Here is a 25,729-nt window from a genome sequence, read left to right on the forward strand (position 1 = left end):
TGCCCTCCTTTTCTCATTCGAAACGCGTATCTCGTGATAGGATTATACTATTGTTATATTATACAGTATTCAATTTTAGTCTTCAAATTTTTATCAGCAAATTTTCATTAAATGAGAAGTATTTTTTTATACTCTTTACCCTGTAGATCAGATTGATTCGCTGATGTACGGTACTTTACTGTACTGTGCTCTACTCTGATCTCTGATCTACTCTACTCTAATCTACTCTACTCGATTCTACACTACTATTTTCTAGTCTACTAGATTCTCTTCTTCTAGATTCTATTCTATTTGACTCTAATTTTCTCTACTCTAGTTAATTTTTCTCTATACTACTCTATCTAATTCTACTCTACTGTTACTTTGCACTTTTCTTCTCTTATCCATCTTTTTAGTCATCTACACTTGCGATGCTTCACTATTATGCTCTACACTACTCAACTCTGCTCTACGGTACTCAACTCTATGGTACTTTACTGTAATCTACTTTACTCTATTCTGATCTACTCAAATCTATTCAACTATATTCAAAGTTATTCAACTTTATTATACTCAACTTTACCAAGCTCTACTCTACTGTATTTTACCCTACTCTGCACTACTATACGTTACTCTACTGAACTCTACTCTGCACTTATCTTCTCATCTCCATCTCTTAGTCTGAGTCATCCACACTTTCAATACAGTTCACTCAGGAACTATTTCACAGAATCTGTCCAAGGGAACTACCCAAGCCTGAGTTAGCGAGGGTCGGGAGCAGTAGTGCTCAAATGGACAGCAATATAGCCACAATCACAATTACAAGTACATTCACAATATAAACATAAGACACAGCATTTACCGGCCGGTTCGTTAAGGACTTGCACACTTCGTCTTGCGTTAACAAATGACGCGCAATTTATTTTGCTGCATACTTTCAGGCGAAGAGCAAAACGCAAGCGAAAGCGAAGCCAGGAGCCCGAACACGACGGCGACACACGACGACGACAAGGCAAATGAAAACGAAAACAATAACAGTTTCTTGTGGCGCGTGTAACAAAAATACAGAAGGAAAACAAAAAAAAAAACAACTCTGGAGCTGCCAGCTGCGAGCTGCGAATCGCTCGCTGGCCAAATTACAATGACCGGGCACAGCCGGGCGCCGCGAATCCGGTTACAGCTTTGGCCATATATCGGCTACGATTTTCGGCTTCTTCTGACAGTTGGCCATGGCCAAACACAAACACTCATCTATATATAGATATATGTACATATATGTATATATATACATGTAGCGACCCAGCGACCTAATAACCAAAACAGCAAACGCTCTACATACTTATATGCTCCACTCTCTCTAAATACTCACCAGCTGCGGCAGGATTCAGCAAATCCTTTTGCAATTTACTTTTCACTTTTATAGTAATTTTTTATATTATTTTTAAAGCCCAAATATTAGCTATAAACGTTTGCCGTTTGAAACGGCTGTAGGACTTGAACATACAACAGCAACAGCAGTTAAGGCTTGCAATTCAAAATGCCCTAGCTCTCGGCCAGCTGTGGGGTATACCGTTGTCGTCCATACGAATGTGGCATGCCTGGAATAGCTATAGTCTATGTATTTATCGATGACATCGGCCATTTAGTTAAGATCGATCAAAATCGATAACTAGAATATATCAGCTGGAATACGATCTATTTATATAAGCGTAGCTTTTTTATATAAAATATATATCAAATAACATAAAATTGAATAATAAAATAAAAAAATTATATATTTAAAATATTTTTTTGATTATTAATATTTATTTTGTTAGTATAGGTAGCTATATATATAACTTGGATTTTATTTCAGAGCCCCTTTAGCTTATAGTGTTTAAGCCGTGTGAAGAAGCAGCAGGCAGTCATTGACTTGGCCTGCGTAGAGCTGCAAAACGTGAGTACTACTACTACTACTACTACTAAACACCCACTGCTACACACACAGGCACACAATGACAACATAGATTATATTACTAATACGCAGCGTGGTCATGTCTGCGCCTGCGTCTGTTTTGAAATGTGCTGTCCTGGCGTACTTGGCCTGCATTCGCCAAACCCGGGCATATGCGCTAGCTGAAGTCATATGAAATGATGGGACTGATGTATACTATTTATTTATGTTAATGTATGTGAATTTTGTTAAATAAAAAACCTTTTTTTTATATAAATGCGTACCGGATATATGAATATTAAAAAAAAACAAAATATGTATAAACTGAAAATGTTTCATATCAATTATATATTAATATATGCATGTATTCATATATACATAGATCATTTATATATATGTATACAGTATATATAGTTCTTTGCAGTGTATTACCGAGTCGTCTATGCCTTGTGGTTAGTGCCGTAACCTTGAGCTTGGTACTTTTGCACATTGTACGCTTATTTGTTTGGCCTTGTGCTAAGGTTTGTTATTGTTGCTGTTCAAACGCGCGGACACACACATACACACACACGCACGTGAGCACCCATACTGTTACACACACCCTTGCATATGATATTTACCTCTATATTGATTTTTATTATATAGGTTGCCACACCTCTTTCTGTTATCAGTCCGTGTTGTCATATATTATACATACCATTATACATGTGCATACATGTCTGTGCAAAATTTCACCTACAATTCGTGTACATAGAAACTTACCTTCACCTTACTAGTGTTTAAACAGTAATAAATCGCATTTGACATAGTTTAGAGGCAACTAGCTGTCGTCTCGTATCAAGCAGCTTGCCGCCGCATTTGTTACGCCTGCTCTTGTAGCAAGCAGCTTTCGTATCGCTGCAAAACGGATTGCAATCGGCTTTTGAGAGCATGCGCAGGCATTCTCTTATTGTACTAATTTCATATTTCCGTTAGCTCAACAATTTCGTAGACTCCGAAACTTGAGATGTAACGCATTTCCGCTTTTTGCATGTTCCACACAAAATGAATTTGTTGTCTTTGACGTTTTGGTTTTTTAAATTTATTTTGTTGCTTTGCCATTTATTCATTACATTTGTTTTAAATATATATTTTCTATACATAATACATAGTAGACACGTATTGTTAAACATACATATATATTTATATGCATATATGCACATATGTATACACATGATTTTTATTTTGTAAATATTAATAATTGTTATGCATACCCATTGATTAAGTTCTGTATTTAGTTCTCAACAACATGCATTGGGTCTTTTTGCTTCGACTCTTCCACACACTCATACTTCTTATATACGAATTGTTAACTTTAAAACTTAGGAGAAAACGGAAACGTAGTGTATGCCACGGAATATATATGTATGTATGTATGTATGTATGTTCGAAAACCGATTTGCAACTATTTCTCAAATGATACAGCGGACACAACCTTAAGCTCCAGATTAAAGTATAAATATATATGTATGTACATATATGGAGGAATGTATATAGATATATGTATATATGTAGAGCTATTCGTTTTAGTGTCTCTAACGAGTATGTAGCAAGTTTTTTGAAGAACCCATAGCGAAATATATTTGGTATTTGCCTTAAATTAGCGCCACGATCTTGGCGCTCTAGTCAATTCTGTATGGCCTTGCTTTGTTTTTTTATATCCAAAATCTTTAATTTCCTTTATTTTTTAAATTACATGTATTTACATAAAAAGCTAACGAATTGATTGATCTGGCAACGCCAAATGAAATGTATACAACTTATTAAGCTGGCTGTGATTTGACATAGAAAAGAGAGAGATAGAGAGAGAGGGGAAAGAGAGTGCATACAGAGCTTATGCATAATCAAAATGCTCTGCCTAAGCAAAAAAAAAAATAAAAAATAATAATAATAATAAATAATAATAAAAAGAATTTATTGTTCGTCTTATTTTTAATACATTGATAATTTTACTAATCATATTAAATACACAGAACACTGGCTCTGACATGTTGATTTCAATAGATCTTCGAGTACTTTTAAGTATAAGTATATGTATGTATGTTTATATGTAATTGTTGTAATTCGCATGAATACGCACTACTCTTCCATAGGTATTTCCATATGAGCTGGGATCTCATTTTGCATGTTTTTTTTTTATGTATTTATTTATTTTTGTTGGATTTACGTAAATTCAGTTTTTTTTTTTTTTTTTTTTAATTAGTTTGTCATGTCGTTATTGTAACATATACGATATTCACGCTTATTATCATTCAACATAATTTCAACACATTGCGCTCAAACCGTAAACAATTGAGCTTGACTTGTAAATATATATGTATATATTTATATATATGTATGTATATGTATGTATATTGGATTTTTCTTATAGATATACATTTATAGCATGAAGTAGCCCAGAAATTTTGAAGTTTTGTAGTTTTGCCATTTATAATACATTTTAAATATTATTGGGCTTTTTGTAAGCTCAGCATTATTATTATTATTATTTTTTTTTTTTGGTTTACTCTTTTAAATTGGTTCGATAACAGGGTAACAACAAAAATTTCCTATACGTATACACACACACACACACAGACAGACACACATCGATTAATATTTGTATATTTGCTAAATAATATTGATTACGCTATTGCAGCTCCCATATCGCATATCCAATTTATCATATCATCTGTTGTACCCGTACTATATATATATATATATATATATATATATATATATAATTTAATAATTATTTTACTTTTACTTTTTCGTTTTCGTTATCGTTATCGCTTCCCATTTCTTTTCTAGTTGCTTTTTGGTTACTATGTTTGGCCTCAGTTTCGTTTTGTTTGGTGTTTTCATTGCATTTTCAATCTTAACCCGTCGTTTACTTACTATGCTTGTCTAGCTCACATACCATAAATTCTAACATCAATATACATATTTTATTCTCATATTAGTAAAAAAGAAAATAAAAAATTGTTTTCAATATATTTATTATACTATGCATTTGCTTAAATCTTCCACAGACGATAAACGATCACGAATATATATGTATATATATTTATATATATCTGTGCTACTCTACACAACTGGGCTGATCTAAGATCGTACATTCACACAAACACACATAGATGCACGCCTATATATGGTTTAAGAGAAGTAGGACAGGGTATTTTGCAGTGTCATATGAAAAACATGTGAAAACATGTGAAAATACAAATACAAATACAAATGTCTTAAAAAGGTTATAGGACAAGAACTGAAATTTTCTTTGTATGGAAATTAAAATTTTCTTTTTAATCGTTTCAGTTAGGGTATATCATGGTCGAGCTATGCAGAGAGTGCGGAAGAGTCAGACCTTAACAGAAGTTCTATTGAATAAACTAATATAATTTATTTACTTTATTTTCATATTTCGTTTTGGTAAACGCGCGCACACTCACACACACGCACACGCACACGCATACACACACACACGCGCACACACACATACACTTAAAACCCTTTCTATATTTAGCCACAGGAGCGGTTCAACGGCCGCCTTTGCCTTTGGGCGCCACATTTAACGAAATAGTTTGCGTTTTGTTGTTGTTTCTTTTTGTTAATATTGTTAGAAATAGCAACTGTGTAAACATGTATTAAGATTTGAATAAGTTTTGCTCGAGTAAAATTGTAATTGCTTCTTCTACTTCTTCATCATCTCTGTGTTCTAGTATAGTTAACTAAATATGGGAATTCATTGAATGAGAATTGTAAGAAGAATGCTTGCTTTTGGTCAAGTTTTATGTTTCAGATATTGTCAAGTATTTACAGATTACAGATATTGATTGGGACTGCTCTTTATTATTTAATTATCTGTGAGTGTTATATATAAGTTTATTTTTTTTGTATATGTATATTTGTAGAAATATATAATTAATATTGGGAATGTGAAGTTTAGTTTAGAGCTTCTGCTAGAAATGGGCAAGCAGTCGGAACTAGAGACAGAGAAAGATCGAAAGAGACAGGGATAGAGTTAGGTTAGCGTGTGTGGCTTAGATTGAGCGAAAAACTTGCTCTAGATAGGTACTAAAGTTAGTAGCAAGAGGTACACTTGAGTCGTGAATACATAAGATCGTAAATCCATAAATTGTAAAACGTTTATTATTTGTGAAACATTGAAAACCATTTGTAGGAGACCGTTTGTTCAGTTTCAGTTTCAGTTTCAGTTACATAGTTGAATGCCATGATTGGCTTAGGAAATGGAGCAGGAGTTGCGCTTGGCACCCAGGCTGCGCTCCTGTATGCGCTGCAGATGCTGCAGTTGAGCGGGCGTTGGCGTATGGGAGCCATGAGCCCCGCCCCCGGCGGCGCCCGACGATGTGGAGGCCGAGCCGGAGCCGGAACCGTGCGACGACGCCTGATGCTGGTGCTGCTGTTGCTGCTGATGGTGGTGGTGATGGTGGTGCTGGTGGTGCAGCGGTGTACTGGGCCCATTGTTGCCAATTTGTTGCGGCAACGACTGCCGGCGGCGACGCAGCGCCGGACTCAGGTTGTACGTAATCTTGGCCTGGGCCAACAGCTCCTTGAATACCTGCCAATAACAAAGCATCTCGAATTACTAACTACACGACCCACAGACCCACAGACCCACACTGCCAACGGGGCCGCCAGAGGCCAGCACTTGCCTGTGTTATGTTCTCATTGTTGGCCGCCGATGCCTCCACAAAGCCGTTCTCCCAATCGACAGTTACCACCGATTCGGTTGTCGCATATTCCACCTGCAACAGAACAATAACTGTGAGTAATCAGACGGGGGAAATGCGCTTTCAAATACCTGGAATAAAGTTCTATGATTATATGTCCTCAAATAAGATGCAATGAAATGAAATGTGTTTCGTTCTAGTTATATTATAGATTGGCTGGAGCACAAAGAGAGTCTTGTATGTCATTGTCAATAAGAATTTCATAAGGCGAATGGGAAGAGAGAGCCAGAGAGGTAGATCGATAGCGGAGAGACTGGATAGAAAAGAGAGTGTCAGTGCGAGAGCCCCGTAAAGAGAAACAGCGGGAGAGAGAGAGAGATAACGAGAAAGAGCGTCCGATAGGGTATGAGAAGCAATAAATAGAGAAATGCAATGTAAGAGAAAAGTTCAGATATTGAATGGCAGGCTTCGAGAGATATAGGGAAGCAGACCGCAAGTGAAAGAGAGAAAATTAATGTAGGTAGAGGTAGAAGAGAGAGAGAAACAGACACAGATAGCGAGGGAGAGAGAGAGCGGGAGAGATAGAGAGATAGGGAGACAGATAGAGAGAGATCGAAAGAACGATGGTGGAACCACCACCAATAGACATTTTGCGAGCGAGTAGAGAGAAAAGGAGACATAAAGATACAGAGACAGAGGGAGAGGGAGAGATGGAGAGAGAGAGAGAAAGAAAGAGAGAAATAAAGAGAGAAAAAAGAGATATGAAGATAGACAGCCATAGGGAGAGATGGAGAGAGTCAGACGCAAAAAGAGTTATGGAGATATCTAGAGGGATATGCAGACTTGACTCGAAGTGCAAGAAAAAGATATAATTTATACATATGTATGTATGTGTATGTACATACATACATATATGCATCTATTTTGTATCACGGCACAAATATGTATGTATGTATGTATGTGCCACGTGCAGATCACATGTTTGGTATACATATTTTAGAGCTTAAAATGTGTAAAGAAACATACCAAGTGCAAACAGCGCGTTCAAAGAGATTGCACCCAACTGGCAGATACACTATGCATATGTGAATGCATATACAAATATACTAAATCTTTATATTGCAAAAAAACACTTTAAAAACAAAATAATTAATTTATTTGACTAAAACAAAGCTGCAAATGATAGATGTTCGATTTTCAACTCAATGCTTTTTCGTTATCGATAACAGAAAGCAATCAACGATGCTCAGTCTCTTAAAGTCAAATAAGCAGTTCGAACATAAGTTGGCTGTGGACTAGATTTCTTTTTGGGTATGGCACTGAAAATTTAACCTTAATGAAAACCATTTTTTATTACAATAGCCTTGCATTACTCTGAAGCTAGCACAAATCGAAATTATCAACGAATTTTCATGGAAGAGAACCAGAAATTACCACCAATTGGATCAGAGCGGGCCGAGCGCATGGCAGCCATGAATAGTTCAAACATAAACGTAAGTTCGACCAAGGACCCCAAGGACCCGGCCTCTCAATGGCGTGGCGATCTACAAAAAGTAAGTATCTCTTGGTTTGTTGCTAAATTAATTTAGGCGGCCCACTATCACACTATCACAATTGCAATCCCAAACACAATCGCAATCGCAGAACGTTGAGAATCCGAACAGTGCAGAGCTGGAGGCCTGGTTGCGCGACAAGCGCGAACGTCAGTTTGAGCGCGAGCGTCGGCAGCGCTTTGAGATATGGCACTTCACCGAGGAAGAGCAGAAGGATGACCCGAAGGTGGAAGCGAAATCATCGCTGGAGAACTCCTTGTCGGAGAGATCGTCGCTGGAGAAGAAATCACCGCTGGATAAGGAATGTTCGCTGTCGTCGTTGCTGCTTAAGGAGAAGTCGCCGATGATCCAGAGGCAGAAGCTGACCGAGCAGCTGATTAGTGCGCAGAATCAGACGCGCCGTCTCTTGCAGAGCATTGATCAGTTGCTGCCCTCGTTGCCCAATCGCCAGCTCTTTCAGCAGATGCTGACGCAGCTGCGCCAGCTGAGCGGGCTGCTCAAGCGCCAGCTGCAATGGCAGAAGCAGCAGGATACCTACGACAAAGAGCCGACTCTGCAGGAGCTGGTTGATCAGAAAGCAGCGGCCGCAGCAGCAGTACTGGCATCAACATCGACGCCAACCACGGGCATTGTCGTAACTCCAGTTGCTTTGGGGACGACTCCGTCGACTCCGCCGCCCCCTACTGCAGGATCCTGCTCGTATTTTATGTATGCACCGCCATGGGCACAGACTGGCCAACAACAGCCGCCACAGCAGCAGGCAGGACAGCAGCCGCAAGAGGCGCAGCAAGACCAGGAGGACAAGAAGGAACAGCAGCAGGCCCAGCAGCAGGAGCAACAGCAGCAACTGCACCAGCAGCAGCAACAGCAACAGCAGCAACAGCAACAACAGCAGCTGCTAGAACAGCAACAACAGCTACAACAGCAGCAACAGCTGCAACAGCAGCATCAGCTACAACAGCAGCAACAGCTGCAACAGCAGCAGCAACAGCAACAGCTGCAACAGCAGCAGCAACAGCAACAACAACAGCTGCAACAACAACTGCAGCAGCAGCAACTACAACAGCAGCAACTGCAGCAGCAGCAACTGCAACAGCAGCAGCAGCAGCAGCAAATCATGCAGCAACAGCAATTGCAGCAGCAAATCATGCAGCAGCAGCATCTTCATCAACAGCAGCAGCAGCAACAGCAACAGCATCAGCATCAGCCGCAACAGCAGTTCCAATTGCAGCAATTGCAGCAGTTGCAACAACAGCAGTCACTGCAGCATCTGCAGCAAATGCAGCAACCACAGCTCCAAATGCAGCTGCCACAGCAGCAACAGCAGCTGCACCCACAGCAACAGCAACAATTGACCAAAATGCCACAGTTTCCGCACTGCTCCGGTCTCAACTTCAAGGCGCCTGTCTTCATCAACAACGGACTCATGCCACATACAGCTGCCGGACCACCGCCCGGAAAGTATCGCGTTTGGTATATGTCGCACAATGCTATGCCGCACGAGCTGGCTGCAAATCATTGGGGCTTGCCGCAAATGGAGAACGGCAACTATTTCAACAATGGCCCCCATCTAATTGGCAATGCCAACATGAACGAGGGCATCAACAACATGAATAATAATAACATCAACATGCAAGCTAGCAACAATTTGAACAACAACAACAATAACATGAATAATATCAACCAGAACAACTTCAACAATAATGACAACAACAACGACAACAACAATTGCAACGACAACACTCTCAACAACAACAACAATCGAGCAATTCCCGTCTGGCCAAACAATATGAATTAAGAAATGAAATCAAAATTAACAAAATTGATCAAGAAGAAGAGGAGGAAGAAAAAGAAGAAGAAGAAGAAGAAAAAAAATTATCAAATCGAAATGCAACTAAATTTAAGCACCACAAAATTTGCAAAAAAAAATCAACGTTTGGACCCGAAGTGACGGCGCTTGAAAGCAAGCAAATGCATCTACATAAGCATATGTATCTCTACATACACACCCTACATATGATTATGAGACGACGTATTACACACACACACCTACATACATATATATACACACACACACACATGCCTATGACAGACATATATATGTATATATATGTATACATTATAGTATATTTTATTATATATGTATATGTATATTTATGTATTTATATAAATCGATAAGCGTGAGACCCGTATATGTATATATGTATGTATTACACATTTTCACAAGGAAGATAAAAAAACTAAAAGCAAAACAAAAAAAAAACCAAAAAAAAAAAACGAAAAACAACACACACACAACAACATACACATAAACACACATGAAGTCAAATAGTCGGAACTGAGCAAATGAAAATTCAAGTTCAACTTACACAAAAACACAAAAAAAAAAAATGCAAAAAATGTAAAAAAAATGAATAAAATAAAAAAAATACAAAAAAAAAATTTACACGAAAAAAAAAACATTGTATTTAATATGTATATTAAGGGCAATTTTCGTTCACTGAGAGATTAAGTATTAATAATATTAATAGGGCATCTACTCTATCCAAGAACCTTTCCTCTTCCATCATCATCAACAACAGATTCATTTTACGATCTATGCCGGGTGGCAATAATACAAGAAATACGCTGAGATATTTCATTGGGTTTTAGTGGCTTTTGGAGTTACACTCGTGCCATTATGTCTGAAATAACAGACGATGATTTACATACATAACAGCCTCAGCTCAGCTCAGCTGTGCCTAAAATGTCGGCTTCCATTGCGAATGACTTGCATAAATATTTGCTCTGCTATGCAGGCAATAACATTTAGAATGTTGCGCCTGCAGCGACGTTGCCGTGCTGTTATATTTATTTGCCTTACTTCACGATAATCTTGGTCGTAATGCTCAAACTTAACTGTGTGGCAAATTGCTTGCATACTGAAGTCATCTATGAAAGAAGGATGAAATTCGAGTTTTTTTTTTTAGATATAAGCAGGAATTTCAACAGACCTACAACATTTAATAATGAAATGGCAAAGCATATTTTATTCGATAGGCACACATAAGTGGACCAGAGTTGCCAATGTTTGTTGAGCAAAAAAAAAAGCTGTTTTTGGTGGGAAAATACTTTAAAAAAAAGCTGAAAATGTTTGAAAAAAATCGGTCAAAAGAGTAGATGTTTTTTACTTTAAGTTGATGGAAATTTAAATATATTTTAACAACTTGAATCATTTCTTAAACCACCGCAACCCATATCTGTGAAGTTTTATAATATATATATATATGTTTTACTTGACGCTTGAAATTGAGTATTGATTATTATTATTATTATTATTATTATTTTTAAATAATTTTATTAAGTGTAGAACCGGTACAACAACAAAAATAGGACCATAACAACACAGGGAGGTAAATTAATAATTGAGCCGAACCCCACACCGAGTTAAGGGGATTTTAAACAGTATTGATCTGAATAAAAATTTTACCCACTTGCGCATTTGCAAATAAAGTAATGCAAAAGTGGCCAAGTTCCTAAATTTCCTATTTCCTATCGAAGCCTTAGAAACACCCCACTCAATCCAAAACTTTGTAGCATCTTGAGTAGTTTCCTACTGAATTGGGTGAATGTTCTTATATTGGTGTTCAATACTTTCAATGCTTACAAAAAATATATATGTATGAAAATTAATCAACATTTTTCACTTCGTGTACTATACGCTATCAAATGAGTTGCAGACATTTTTTATTGCTTTATAAGCTGGTTTACAGAACCATTTGGTTTTAATTCAATTCCAACGAACAAGACTTCATTCTTCGAATTATCCTTGCAAAATACGAAAATTTGATCACTAAAAAAATTAAAAAATCCAGATTCCCTCTGCCCGCTGTTTAGGAATTTCTCCCACAGTCGGCATTTAAAAAGAGCCAGATTTGACGGGAAAAAAGCTGATTTGTCAACACTAACACTAAACAGGGTTGACTCTTGCAGCCCCAGCGACAGAAAATGTAAGAGAAGAGCGCTTGATAATTGATAAAATTTTTATAAAAACAAGTAAGAAGACTCTAGTCGAGACTGCTCGACTGAGAGATACCCTGAACCCTCCAAGCTGATTTTCTAATCACTCTGCACTTCTTTTAGGTACACATACATACACACGCGCATGCAGAACACGCTCGGCTAACCGCGCAGTGAGCTGCGACTGCGCTTTGGCTGCGCTGCAGTGTGGGCAATATTATACGAATTCATTTGTTGAATAATTGAATTTCCAGACGTACAATCTTAAAGAAACTTTCAGAACGTAAACATAATGCTCAAATGTATGTACATTTCAAAGCACAAGTGTCGGCGAAGGGGGCGTGGTATCTAAAATCTGTTGAATTCAAAATGTTTGTATTCATCATATGTACATATATACACAGTAATATATGGGATCGACGCGCTCATACAGACGGACGGACGGACGATCGTCCTGATCCAGAATATCTATACTTTGTGGGGTCTGCCACGCCTCCTTCTGCCCGTTACATACTTTTACACAAAACCATTATAGCCTGCTTTCCCATATTCAATGGGTTCAGGGTATAAAAAAAAAAAAAAACTCAACATTTGCAACGCGGATTAAAATATTATTCTTTAAATCTTATTAATTAATATTTAAAATGTTTCACATAATTTAACGTTCCAAATAATTAGGTAAAAATATGTAAACATAATTAAAATATTTTCTTCTGCATTGGCTTTGTACTGGTAATATATTATATATAATATATTATATAATATATTATATAAATATATATTATATAAATATAAATGCAAACTTTGGATATGTTTGAGATATATATTTTTTTTTTATTTTTATTTATTTATTTATTTATTTATTTATTTTTTTTTTATAAGAATTAATAAATAACACTTCAACGAGGACAGTCATTAAATTTTTTTGAAAAAAGCTTTTATAGGTTCTGAGATTGACGCATTGATACATAAGGGCAGACGGACCGAAAGATAGACGGATGGGTCTAAAATAATTATACACAATAAATATATTTATATATATAGTTCATGATGTATGCAACGTGTCATTCTGCCTGCTGCATACATAAAAAAATAATCAATATACCCTTTTCTATTTTCTATCCAGGGCCAGGGCATTAAAATTAAAATACATAACCTAAATTAACTTGAAATATTTCAAAACAACTCTGAATTGCTCTTATTTTTTTAATTAATTATTAAAAATTGTTTCATCTAATATTTGATATACATTTTAATGCAAAATTCTTCAAGCAGTACTAACAAAATCGAGTCTGTTGCTTGGTCCTGTTTAAGGGCAACAATTTACATAGTTAAGCAAATGATGTTGTCTCACATTTGATCACTTGATCTACTCGAGTCGTTTAGTGTAAGTGAAGCCATAAGCAAATTAAAGTCTATGAAATTGTTGTTTAGCATGCGCCATCAAAAAGCCACCAAGTGTGCGAAATCCGATGATGTTTAAGTAAAAAGTATGAATGGAATTCAATTTCAATGGCAAAGCAAAAAAAGGAAAAAAAAAAACGAAGAAAAAAGAATGTAAAAAGTGACTACAATGGCAGAGGAGCGAGCGAAAGTGATTTGAAGCGTTTAGATGGCGAGAGTCCATTTGGGTCTAGTTCTTATCGGTCATGGCAACGCACATAGACGTCTGAATTGCTGCGGTGGTAAGTGATGAAAAAAAAAAAAAAATGAAGTGAAAATAAATAATAGAGAAGCAGACAGCAAAAGGAAACATGAAATTGTGGGGCGAGAGAAAAGGCAAACTGCTGACTTCTTTTTTTTCGTTTTCTTTTTTTTTTGTCTTTTTTTTTGCCGAAATAACGAAATATATCGAATTGAACTAAACCGAACCGAAGCTGCAAAACTAAGCCGGCGTCCAAACAAAACCAAAAGCCCAATTCTTCCAAATGAGCAAACCCGAAAGAGCGACCAGCTGAAACATGAAAAGGCAACAAACGTTGCCTTGGCCCAGCTGGCGGCTTCACATTTTGGCCATGGCGACGACACGTTGGACGGCTTTAAAATGGCCAACAAAAGCGTTGCGTCCCAAACATGGCCTAAATACATATAGTAAAAGACTAAAGTTAAGTTCACTTCGTTAAACAAAGACGACAATGTTAGCCGCCAAAGGTGGCCAGAGAGGGATAGCCAAAAGCCCAAAACCCTAACCTAAACCCAAAACCCAAAAAGAGAGAGAGAGAGAGAAAAAAAAAGCTGTAATGAAATACAAAAAAAGAAGAAGAGGAAAAAAAACGCGACAGTTTTCCGCTGCTGGCGTTGAGCAATTTGCATTTTTATTATATTAGAACTCGGTTAAAGTCAATACACCCAAAAGCAAAAGAATAAGATGAAGCAGAAACAGAAGAAGAAGAAGATGGGGCACACTCTCATTGTCTCGACTATTGAAATTGACAATAAACTGACTGAGACACACACACACTTTCCCTATGTGTGTGTGTGTGTGTGTGGTAAGAAAAAAGGCACGCGGCAGCTGAAAAAAAAAGTAGAGGAAGAAAATGGGACGCATAATGAAATATCAAGTATACGCCAAGTGGACCAAACTCAGCTGCTGTTGCTCCTTCAGCTAAACAACACGCAACACCAAACTGCAAATAAATTAAAATTGAAATTTTCAAAGAGCTGTCCAAAGAAAGGCAACAACGGCGACAGCAGCACCAACAACAACAACAAAACCAAAAGCGAACAGAAAAGGGTTCAAATTGTCGCACGATTTGAAAAGTAATTTTAAATTATTTTGTATTTAATTTGACAGCTGAGAGTGATTTATTTCTGCTGCTTAACAACAGCAACAGCCTCACAGACAGAGCTTAGGCAAATTTCGAGAGGCACTCAGAGATTTAGTTATACGTTTGTATGTATGTATATTTATATATATGTAAGTTAGGCACATGTATGACACTTTATTAGTTTTCGAGTTCATCTAGATAAAGTTGGCACTGAGACCTTTGTTAGTTGTTGAGCGTGTTGAGCATATTGCCTATATTCACATTTATATATGTAACTGATGCGCATCACTGACCATAGTTCTATGTTCTATGTTAGTGTTCGAATTCATATATAATGGAGCTCCGATAATTCGAAATGGCTAGGGGATCCGTTTTCTTTCACTTTACAACGAGAATTTTTGCAAGAGGATAGAACTTTTTGTTCGATTTATCGCGATTTTCGATTTAGCGGCGTACAAATTATCGAGACTTGACTGTAATATATATTTGCATAACGTAGCTTGCGCGATCAACTGAAAAAATCATTCACTTGCTCTTAATCTCTCTCTCTCTCTCTATTACACTCTCTTTCTCTCTCACTCTCACTCTCACTCTCGCTCTCACTCAAAGTGTGAGTGAAGGACATTTGCAGACATCGAGAGACGATCAAGACTTATTTGCGAGCTATGAAATTTATACATATATTTAAAAAAAATATTTTTTATATATTTTATTTTTATATTGCCATCCTCTTAAGCTCTTGACATGCACTAGCAATATAATTCTTTATAACTACTTAAAGTTAAGAAATTCAATGGAAATAAAAACAAATGAATAAATTCATTTAACGCACATTGTGCAGCATTTGACTTGAGTCTCTCTCTCTCTCCTTCAGTCTTTTGCCCTCTCTCTCTCTCCCCCTCTCTTTTAGTGTGTACTTTAAATTGAGTTTATGATTTAAGCTGGCCACAGGGCGAATAACAGACAGCGCAGCTGGCTCTTGGCCGTCGATTTGCATAAACTAATACAGAATTCCATTTGGCTCAAAACGATGATCATTAAAGGTATGCCAAGCTCAAATTGATATGCTTACAGGGTATTTACATGGCACATACAAACGGGCAAATGCATATATAGATTTGTTTGTGTGTGTGTGTGCGTCTGTTGTCAAATGAAACGATATGCAAGGAACGGCAATAAACTGCGACTGCGGCAAAAGTTGGCGTCAGATGATAAAAACTGTACGAAAAAGTTATACAAGTGGCCGAGGCAGGTGAGCATGGGGACGTAATATATACATCTATATGTACATATATATAGCGTGTACAATGCACCAATAGCCATTGCATATCTACAGGCCCTTTCGCCACAAACTTCGAGCCAACAGCAAAAATTTTGTTGAGCTTAGCCACTGGAAAGTGATTTTTTTGTTCCACTCAAGTTGAAGGCAAAAGTTTTACAAATCCAGCAAATGTTTAGTAGTTTAACTTTTTTTTTCATATTTCAGCTATAGAAACTTTTACGGATTTCAATTCGATTATTTAATATATAATTGCAGTAAAGCTGTGCAGACAATATTGTTTGCTTGTTTATTAAATTGAATTTAAGTGAATTCTTGTAAATATTAGCGGAAAATTTAATAATAAATAATATAAAAAAATTAATGATTTTAAAATATAAGATAAACTCATAATACTTTAATAATAATAGTTTACAAAATTTGAATATAAGAATATATAAAATAAACTCATATTAATTTAATAAAAATAATACAAAATAATTGTAATAATTTTTTAGTTTAAAATAACATTCACAAAATGTTTTTCAATTTATGCCATAAATTCAATTATATTTTTTTATACGTATATAATAATTTTACATGCAATATATATACATATATATTATATATGTGTGTTATTGCCATTTTATGCTAATACACTTCCTCACTATTTTTCGCCCACTGTGCACAGTAGTAATTGCTGCACATTTACTGTCAATTTGTGTTCATACACCTTTTCTATATTTCGCCCACTGTGCACAGTGGTTGTTGCCATTTTATGATAAAGGACTTTTTCAATATTTCGCCCACTGTGCACAGTAGCTGTTGCAATGCATTCTATTTCCATTTTATTGTAACAGACTTTTTTTTATTATTTCGCCTACTGTGCACAGTGGTAATTGCTGCGCATTTTTATTGCTATTTTGTGTTGATACACCTCTTCTATATTTCACCCACTGTGCACAGTGGTTGTCTGCCACGCACTCTATTGCCATTTTGTGCTAATTTTGTGGCACTTTGAAGTGCTGCAACGTCGGGCACTAATTATGCACAAAAGGTTTGCTGCAACTTTTGATGGGATCACATTTCCCGTGACTTTTGCACTCTTGAGTTTGCACTTCATTTGAATAGTTGAAGCATTTACGACTTAATGAAATTTCATTGCGGGTCGTTTTGTTTAGCATTTTGTGTCGCACAATATACATGAAGCGTATATACATTGTTCAGATTTGGTCAAAAGAGTGTCAAGGGTGACCGAGCAGGAGCAATGGGAAACGAAATGACAGAGAGACAAAAGTGTTTGAAGATATTCCCGAGTTTTTTTTTCTTAACTACTCTTTAATACTAGCTGACTCGATTGTTAATTTAAGCAGCTGCTGATGCCTTATAATTATGCTAAGTGTCATCAATCTGGCATATTTTTTGAGCAAAGGCAAAGAGAAATAATTGCTGTGGTGGAAGAACTCTGCTTTTCATTTCAATTACATTTCAAATTAGTTGAATTCTTATCTACCTTCATCTATCATTGATAATTGAAGGGATTTCAGAGATCTCGCCTCACAAAAGACAGACAGCTATATATAGATATCATTAAATCAGTTGCTATTTGTGTTGGATCGGGGAATTGTTTAGCTCAGCTTGCCGAAAAGTTGAAAACAAAAATAAGACAAAATAAATTTTATTTTTGGCTTCTATTTTACTTTCGCTGCAGTTTTTGGGCACTACGCTCGCCTGGAGCCACGCCCCACGCCCCGCACCCCACGTTACGCGTCCCCCTAGTCTCTCAGCCCGCCATCACGTAGCTGGTCACGCTTGACAAACTTTACATAATTGCTTGGGCCGAAACAAAAGCAATTTGCATAGCTTATAAACGGGTTACGAATTACTATGGGCTGTCTGTGTTTACTGGTGTGTGTATGTATGTGTGTGTGTGTGTATGTGTGTGTCTGTTTTTGTCTGTGTGTATTGGTGTGTGTTTTATAAACACTCCTTTGAGTGCTTTTGCCAACAAAAATTAAATCAGTTAGAACCGATGTTGATGTTGTTGCCGTTGTTGTTGTTGTTGTGGTTGTTGCTGTTGTCATTTGGGCCACAAGGCGCGCTTGAAATTAATTGTTAAGCATATACGCAAAAATAATGATAATAGCAATGAAAATAATAACAATTATAATAATGGAAATAGCATCGGCTTGGCAATGCCATTAACTAAGCCCTGCGTCTCATTGTCGCCCATAATAAGAACGAAAATAATGATAATGATACTAATTATAATGATAAGAGTGATGCATGAAAAATAATATTGATAACAATGATTATTTTTAATTGATTTAGCAATACATATATTAATGCTGAAAGTAATAAAAAAATATGTGCTCATAGTAATGATAATACTAATGATTATATATTGAGCAATAATAATGAATAATGATAGCTATAAAATATTATTGATAAATGGGAAATAATATCAATAGTAACACTTATAAGAATAATATTGCTAATGAACCAAGGCTCATAATTATACCAATAATAATGAATAAAAAACTAATGTTAGCAATGTTGTTTATAATGGAATTTTGAAATAATATCAATAGTAATACTCATAAGAATAATATTGCTAATGAACTAAGGCTCATAATGATGCCAATGATGATGAATAAGAGGCTAATGAAAGATTAATAATAATAATAATAATAATAATAATAATAATAATAATAATAATAATAATAATAATAATAATAATAATAATAATAATAATAATAATAATAATAATAATAATAATAATAATAATAATAATAATAATAATAATAATAATAATAATAATAATAATAATAATAATAATAATAATAATAATAATAATAATAATAATAATAATAATAATAATAATAATAATAATAATAATAATAAAAACAATATTGGTAATAGTAATGAAGTAATGATTATAATGATGTCAATAACCTTAAACAGAAATGATTTATTTTTCACTTATTTTATTGTTATTATATATTTTGTATTATAGTATGATAGTAATATTAATAGTTATGTTAATACCATTGATAATGCAAATGATGCTGCCAATACCAATGACAATAACAACAGTTAATGATGACAAAAACAAGGCCTAATGACTATGAACTAATAATATTGTGTAATGAGCAATGACTCACCTCGCGCAGTTCACTGTCCTCGGCCAGCAGATCCACCTTATTGCCAACGACCACAATTGGCACCGCTGTGGTTGCCTTTGTCTCATGTATTTGATCTCGTATGGCCCGCACCTCCTCGAATGTGGACGCATCGGTGACATCGTAGACCAGGATGAAAGCGTCTGCCGACGATATGGATAGAGCGCGCATTGCTGGGAACTGCAAAAAGGCGAAAATGCGGGCATTACAATTTTTACCAAAACGCCCAGTGACATTTGATAGATAAAAGGCACAAAGGAGGACAGCCAGAAAGAGCAGAGAAAGAGTGAGAGAGAGGGAGAGTGTGTGTGAGTGAGAGAAAGAGAGAGAGAGGGAGCGGGAGGAAGTGAGACATGCTGAGTGAGTGGGAAAAGTGTTGAACAAGCGGCTTAAATTACACATAAAATGCTGTTAAAAATTTGCATATTATTATTGTATTTGCATACATGCACACACACACAGACACACACAGGCACAGACACAGACAGGTCTTTGCGCACATTTATGCACATATTTTAATAATGACAGATAATAATGTAAATTTTGTTAAGCGTTTCGAGGCGAGCACTGAAGTCCCTACTTCACTTTCGCCCCCGCTTTTTCTCATTAAATGTTTGTCAAGTTGCAAAATAAACTTGAACATTTTCCCATTGACATTTTGTGTTGTGCGTGTGTGCGTTTGTATGTGTGTGTGTGTACTTTATTATGTCATACACCAAAGGCAACAAAGGCCGTTTTTCTAAAACGCTGTTTTAGCATATCAAAAGTTGACTTTTGAATAAATACATTTTTTTAAATATATATAGCAAATTTCATTTACAATTTTATTTTTTCCTTTTAGTTTACTTAACTTTTTTCTGTGCCTAAAAAATGACTTTATTATCTCGTACTCTGTTTATTTCAATCAAACATGCGACATTTGTGTCATTTAAAAATGTTTCGCATTTGCGGGCCACACACGCACACACACACACACACACACATACACATCTGACCCGTAACTGAATTTCAAAATGGCAAATGGTCAAAGCGAGTGCAACGTAGGCCCCACAAATTGTGAATTATGCCTTAAATCTTTCAGCAGCAGCAGCAGCACGAGCTGAAACAATGGTCGGGCCAATGTGTCCGCCGGGAGACGGAACGCATGCACCGTACAGGACTCAATTAAGCAAATTTTTACCCGCAAAAAAAAATTTATATATATATACGTGGTTGTGTTTGAATAGGCAGCCTGGGCGACTGTTCAATACTCGTTCAGCAAAGGCAATTTCATGAAATGTGAACAGAGTGTGTGTATGTGGAGATCTATAGTTCTGTATTCTGAAGATCAGCAGGAATTTATTCCAAGTAAACCTTGAGCATCTTAGCCTTGAAATTGTAATAGATATACATACATATATGTCGCATGCTCAACGGTTTTATATATGACTCGGCGATCTATTAATGAACTCTGTTTTCAAGCTGTAGACTCTGTAAAAACTAGGATATGCCCCGATTTGCCAAGCTTCTATATACCTACATATACCATATACCATTTTCGGCATTTCTTTTCGATTTAGCTCTTTCATACACACACATACATATTCCTTTACACTTCAAGTCTATAGACAAACGTCTAACTGCTCGACGAGCCTTGCATACTAATATGCTCTTCTCGCTACATAAACGAGTATAAAATGCAGAGTAAGATCTATGGTCAAAATTCGTATGAGAATCATAAGAGAGAGAGAGAGAGAAAGAGAGAGAGAGAGAAAGAGAGAGAAAAAGAGCTAGAAAAATCTGGATTTAGCTAAAGTGTATAAAAGTGTTTCGGTGTTGCAAAGCAATGGCAAGTGTAGTGTTGAGAGTGAAATTGATAGCAAGGGAGCATTTATTATACATAGATAGTGCCTACATACATAGGTAGTAGCTAAAGTAACTGTATTACAAATATGTATATATACAATAAATGTATATTATCATAAGACGAGGTGTTTAATCGTTTCAGTCGAATCGAAGGACGCGACCAAATCATAGCGCCTACTGAGAGTGTTGGTGTTGGAAAATATGCAAAAGTTCTGATAAGTTATTCCACATATCTCTCTGATACTCAAAATAAAGCTGTACTTGTATTGTTAGACAGATGCTAAAAAGTTTAGAGTTTGAATAGGAAAATTCGTATATATTCAAGCAGACATACATGAATACATGTATATCTACAGTCACTCCATTCCGCAACAAATTGATTAAATAAATGAAACAGCTTCAGCAAGCAGAGAGGAAACACGAGCTCCGCAAATGAAATGAATTAGAGAGACAGACCTTTGAGATGGAGCTGACATTAATGCAAGAGATGTGCGTACATATATGGTTGTAATGGCTGTCTGGTTGCCTTGCTCTGGCTCCCTTTCACCTACTAGCTCTCTCTCCTCTCTCTTTCTATAATGTGCGACAGGGAACATGTTTGGCTGTCTGCTGGCCACAACCGCAACATTTTGGCTACGATCTGGTGTCTGTTGCTGTTTGCCGTTCCGTCTAACACTAATGGGCGCCCAAGCCATGCCACAGCCAGTCACAGTCACAGTCACAGTCGCAGTCACAGTCAGATTCATTATGGGAGAGTTGCAGTCTGGGGCAGGCAACAGGCCCAGGCCCAGGCCCAGGCCCAGGCTGAAGGCAAATGCTCTCTATACAGCTGCTGTTGTTCTGCTGGCTAATAGAAAGGCTCGCATCGAACAACAATAGCAACAACAAAAATGTATGTATAAATCGGAATGAAAAGAATGAAAAGAGCTAACAACAATGGCAGTGGCTCACATCAGGCCACAGGCAGAACAAGGCACAGGTGCATATGCTGCGCCTGCTGCTGCCGCTGCTGCCGCGGCTGCCGCTGCTGCTGTGGCTCCATTATGCCGTCCTTGGACAAACTTTGCCCTTGCCCTCTGGCCAGCTTATAGAGAGTGGTGCATCATGTTGCCGATATATGGTTTCCAAAGTTCATGATTCACAAAAGTTTAATTCCATTTTTCAGCCACTAATGGGAAAGCGGAGCGTCTATAATGTTAGAATAAATTGTAAAGTCTTAAATGATGCACTCTCCATAGCTTACATTTAGAACTATGACTGTAACTGGAACGGACACTAGTAGAGCTAGAAAAGCTAGAAGTATTCCATTGTAGCCATGCTTTAACTTTGTTCCAACTGAATGAGCACGCGCAGGCGAGTTATTTAACGAGGTTTGTTCGAACAGTATTGGAATATATCAAGTTTCTGAGGTCTACGTATACTAGGTTCCCATATTTGACAGACCCATGGCAAGAAGATTTGAGAGCATTGGGGAGCTTAAGACCAGAATAGAGGTATAGAAGATTTGAGAGCATTGGGGAGCTTAAGACCAGGATAAAGGTATACGAATCACCATCAAGACTTATACGAATTTTAGATAATGAGGAAATAAGAACAAGAATTTTTAATAAAATGCAACGCACTTCGTAGTGTCACACAGTTTAGTATTGAATGGGTGAAGCAGCAACTGTTGCCTCTCATACATCCTCATTCATTCGAGTGCAGCATAGATCACTGAGCTTTCCCTTCAAGTATCGCTCCAGATGCCTCTTTGAGCTAAAAGAAGCCATTTATCGTGTTTATGCTTGAATTATATTCAATTTTCCTTCTTAAATTGATCATGAGAGCTGTCGACATGTCCGTGTATGAACATCGAAATAAATTGCCCAATATACAAATTGCATTGAATTTATCTAAGCCAAATTCTTTTGACTATACCCATTGCCCATGGCTGTTTTCTCAGCATTGTGTAAACTGTTTTATGATACCCTGTAAAGCGTCACAGTTGATATGCAAAATTTTGCATATATAAAGTTCAGCCCTTTTTTAGCTGAGCATAACGAGGGCATCTTCTAGTCGAGCATTTGCTAGTTTTTTTTTGGTTGCTGCAGCTGGCATTGTTATGATTGCATATTATTGCATTGGAAATGAATGCACATGGCAGAGGAGCAGCAGGGGCCGCAACAGCAGGAGACGCAGCAGGAGCTGCTTCGGCATCACAGGATGTGACAGCAGCGATAGGTTAGCCAAGCGCCCAGCCAGAAGCTGGCTATGAGCGACCCTTTTTTATGCACACTCAACCGGGACGGTTGGCACGCTGTCAGCTGGCAGTTGGCAGTTGGCAGTTGGCAGGTGGCAGGTGGCAGGTGGCAGACGGCTGCCAAAAGCTATCCTGCTCAATGTTATCACTCTACATCTCACTGGCTCTCACTCACTCTCTCTCTCTGTCTCTCTCTCAGTCTCGCACCTTATCCCTCTCTTGCGCTCTCCGCTGCGGTTTCCGCTCGTTACACATTTCACAGACAGCTTGGCAAGCCAAGGACAACGACTGCCAGGATGAGCTTGGCTTCGCACTGTGCATGTGCTTTGCTCTCTGATTTCTCAATGGACTCGAAATTGTTGCCACTTGTCCTGCTGATTGTCTATGTGTGCCACACTTCACTCTTCCCCCACTCTATTTTACTAGTTTAGTGCTTTTTGGTTACAGCAACAGCAGCAGCTGCAATCGTAAGTTTTGTTTTCGACTGCAATTGTCTTTGGGCTAGCCCCGAGCTCCAGCATACACGCTTATTGGCCCTGAAAAGTTGGGAGCTCTTGCTATAGAATTTGATTAGCGCCAGCTAACTAATTTAATCAAAGACCGTAAACAACTACAACTGCAGCACGTTACACACAAAAAAAAAAAGAAGAGAGAGAAAAAATAAGAAAACCTGGCGAACTTTTGAAATCAGGTTAGAAACGACATGGAGAACAGTTTTTAATTGCATTAAACACCAAGCAACAGTTGACAGCCAAAGGTGTGCGTGTGTGTGTGTTAGTATATGTGAGTGTATTTTTTCTAGTTTCCTGGAAACTATTGAAAGTACGTCAGCTGTGTGGGGGTGCAGTTCTTTGAAAAAATGGATAGTAGATAATGTGGACGATTTTATAATGTATGTACATATATATGTATGTGTGTATGATAAGGATCTGCCTCTGTGTACATTTCTTTGAAATGCTGGTGAGATAACAGGGACTGGCAGCCGAAGTTTCATCTATTGAAAAGGTCTTGAGTTCGTTCTACATTTAACTTTCTTTAAAATCTTAAATTTAGGAATCAGTGCACCTTAGCCCAGTTTGAATGATTCTGGCCTTGCGTTGGCCAAGAAACAAATCGCAATCTGAACTTGACTCGTTCCACTCTTGGATAATGCTTTTCGCCAGAGTTTCAAGTCTGGTGTAGAGTTTAGCTCGGCTATGGTTCTCTTTGTGGCTCTGCTCTCTCCAGTCTAGGGAGAATAATTCATGGCTTTTGTCATTGTGTGGACGAATTAAGCGTTTTTTGCTGCCATTTTTAATTTAGCAGCGCTCTGCGCTCTGGGACGGTGCAGAGCTCTTGCGGATGTGTTAATTAGTTAGAAATGCTAATTAGTTACGAATGCTAGTCGACTCAAAGCGTCAAAGCAATTTCTAGTACACTTTTATATAATAATATATAAAATCAGCTAAATAATTTATTATTTCTTTTATTTCATTATAAATTTTATTAAAAAAAAATTATTATTATTTTATAATTTGTAATTAATTAATTATTATTTTATTATTATTATTTTATTTGTAATACTTTTATTATTATTATTATTTTATTTATTATTATTTATTTATTATTATTTTATTCCACATATATTCAGCTACCAATTTATCTACTCTTATATATTAACTGCAGCTAAACATAAAGGTTAGGGTATCCCTTGGTCGACCAGTTTATGCATTTTTTTTTAATAATTTAAAATCGAAGAAGTTGCTAAGCAACAAACTTTGCTTTAATATATTTTTATATGTTTTCGCATGTAAAAACTAATTTGAAGTCTTAAAATATATATTTTCTTAAATTAAAACTCATAATACAATTATATCATCAGCCTCATTTGCTTCTGATGACTGAAACACTTCAATAGCTCAGCCCATCAAGTGCTGCTAATTACAAAAAATAAGAAAAAAAAAAAAAAAAAAAAAAAAACAGATAAGCTCCCCCCCAAATCGCATTTAATTTAAATGATTTTCTATTTAATATTTGAATTTCGGAGAATTTCATTTACACCCCAAAACTGTGGTTGCCCCATGAAAGACTGTTTGCCATAAGCTGTTTGTTTGGCTTGGATTAAATCGTGCTTAAATATTTATATGCATTTGTAATCAGTTTACAGTTATTTAATTAATTTAAATTTGTTTTGCTTCGTATAGCTCAATTTCAGCACAGATTTCACAGAATTGTGTTTCGATGCTTAAAAGTTATTTAAAAATGCATGAATTCAAAGATCTGCC

General features: G+C 36.7%; 2 protein-coding genes across 2 annotated transcripts in view; one reads left to right on the plus strand and one right to left on the minus strand.

The window, feature by feature from the left end:
- Positions 1 to 3,128: 3,128 nt before the first annotated feature.
- Positions 3,129 to 25,729, minus strand: part of LOC108658857 (ras-related protein Rap-2b) — a 50,547-nt gene continuing 27,946 nt past the window's right edge. Inside the window, exons 4-6 of the mRNA XM_089264219.1 lie at positions 19,364 to 19,561; positions 6,604 to 6,696; positions 3,129 to 6,509 (exon numbers count right to left, since the gene is read on the minus strand). Coding sequence (XP_089120345.1) covers positions 6,171 to 6,509; positions 6,604 to 6,696; positions 19,364 to 19,561 — 630 coding nt within the window. The 3' untranslated portion in view covers positions 3,129 to 6,170. The remainder of the gene's footprint in view (positions 6,510 to 6,603; positions 6,697 to 19,363; positions 19,562 to 25,729) is intronic.
- LOC149090637 (uncharacterized) lies at positions 7,924 to 10,598 on the plus strand. The gene is made up of 2 exons (XM_089264217.1): positions 7,924 to 8,174; positions 8,266 to 10,598. Exons 1-2 carry the CDS (start codon positions 8,034 to 8,036, stop codon positions 9,970 to 9,972), a joined length of 1,848 nt encoding a protein of 615 aa, XP_089120343.1. The 5' UTR covers positions 7,924 to 8,033; the 3' UTR covers positions 9,973 to 10,598.

Source organism: Drosophila navojoa, chromosome X (genome assembly GCF_054131105.1).
Source record: "Drosophila navojoa isolate 15081-1374.11 chromosome X, UAZ_NAV_1.0, whole genome shotgun sequence".
Lineage (NCBI taxonomy): Eukaryota > Metazoa > Arthropoda > Insecta > Diptera > Drosophilidae > Drosophila > Drosophila navojoa.

Excerpts from the sequence above, each read along its gene's own strand:
- LOC149090637 (XM_089264217.1), top strand. The coding sequence starts at position 8,034 with ATGGAAGAGAACCAGAAATTACCACCAATTGGATCAGAGCGGGCCGAG. Across the intron at positions 8,175-8,265 it reads GGCGTGGCGATCTACAAAAA|AACGTTGAGAATCCGAACAG; the intron begins GTAAGTATCTCT and ends TCGCAATCGCAG.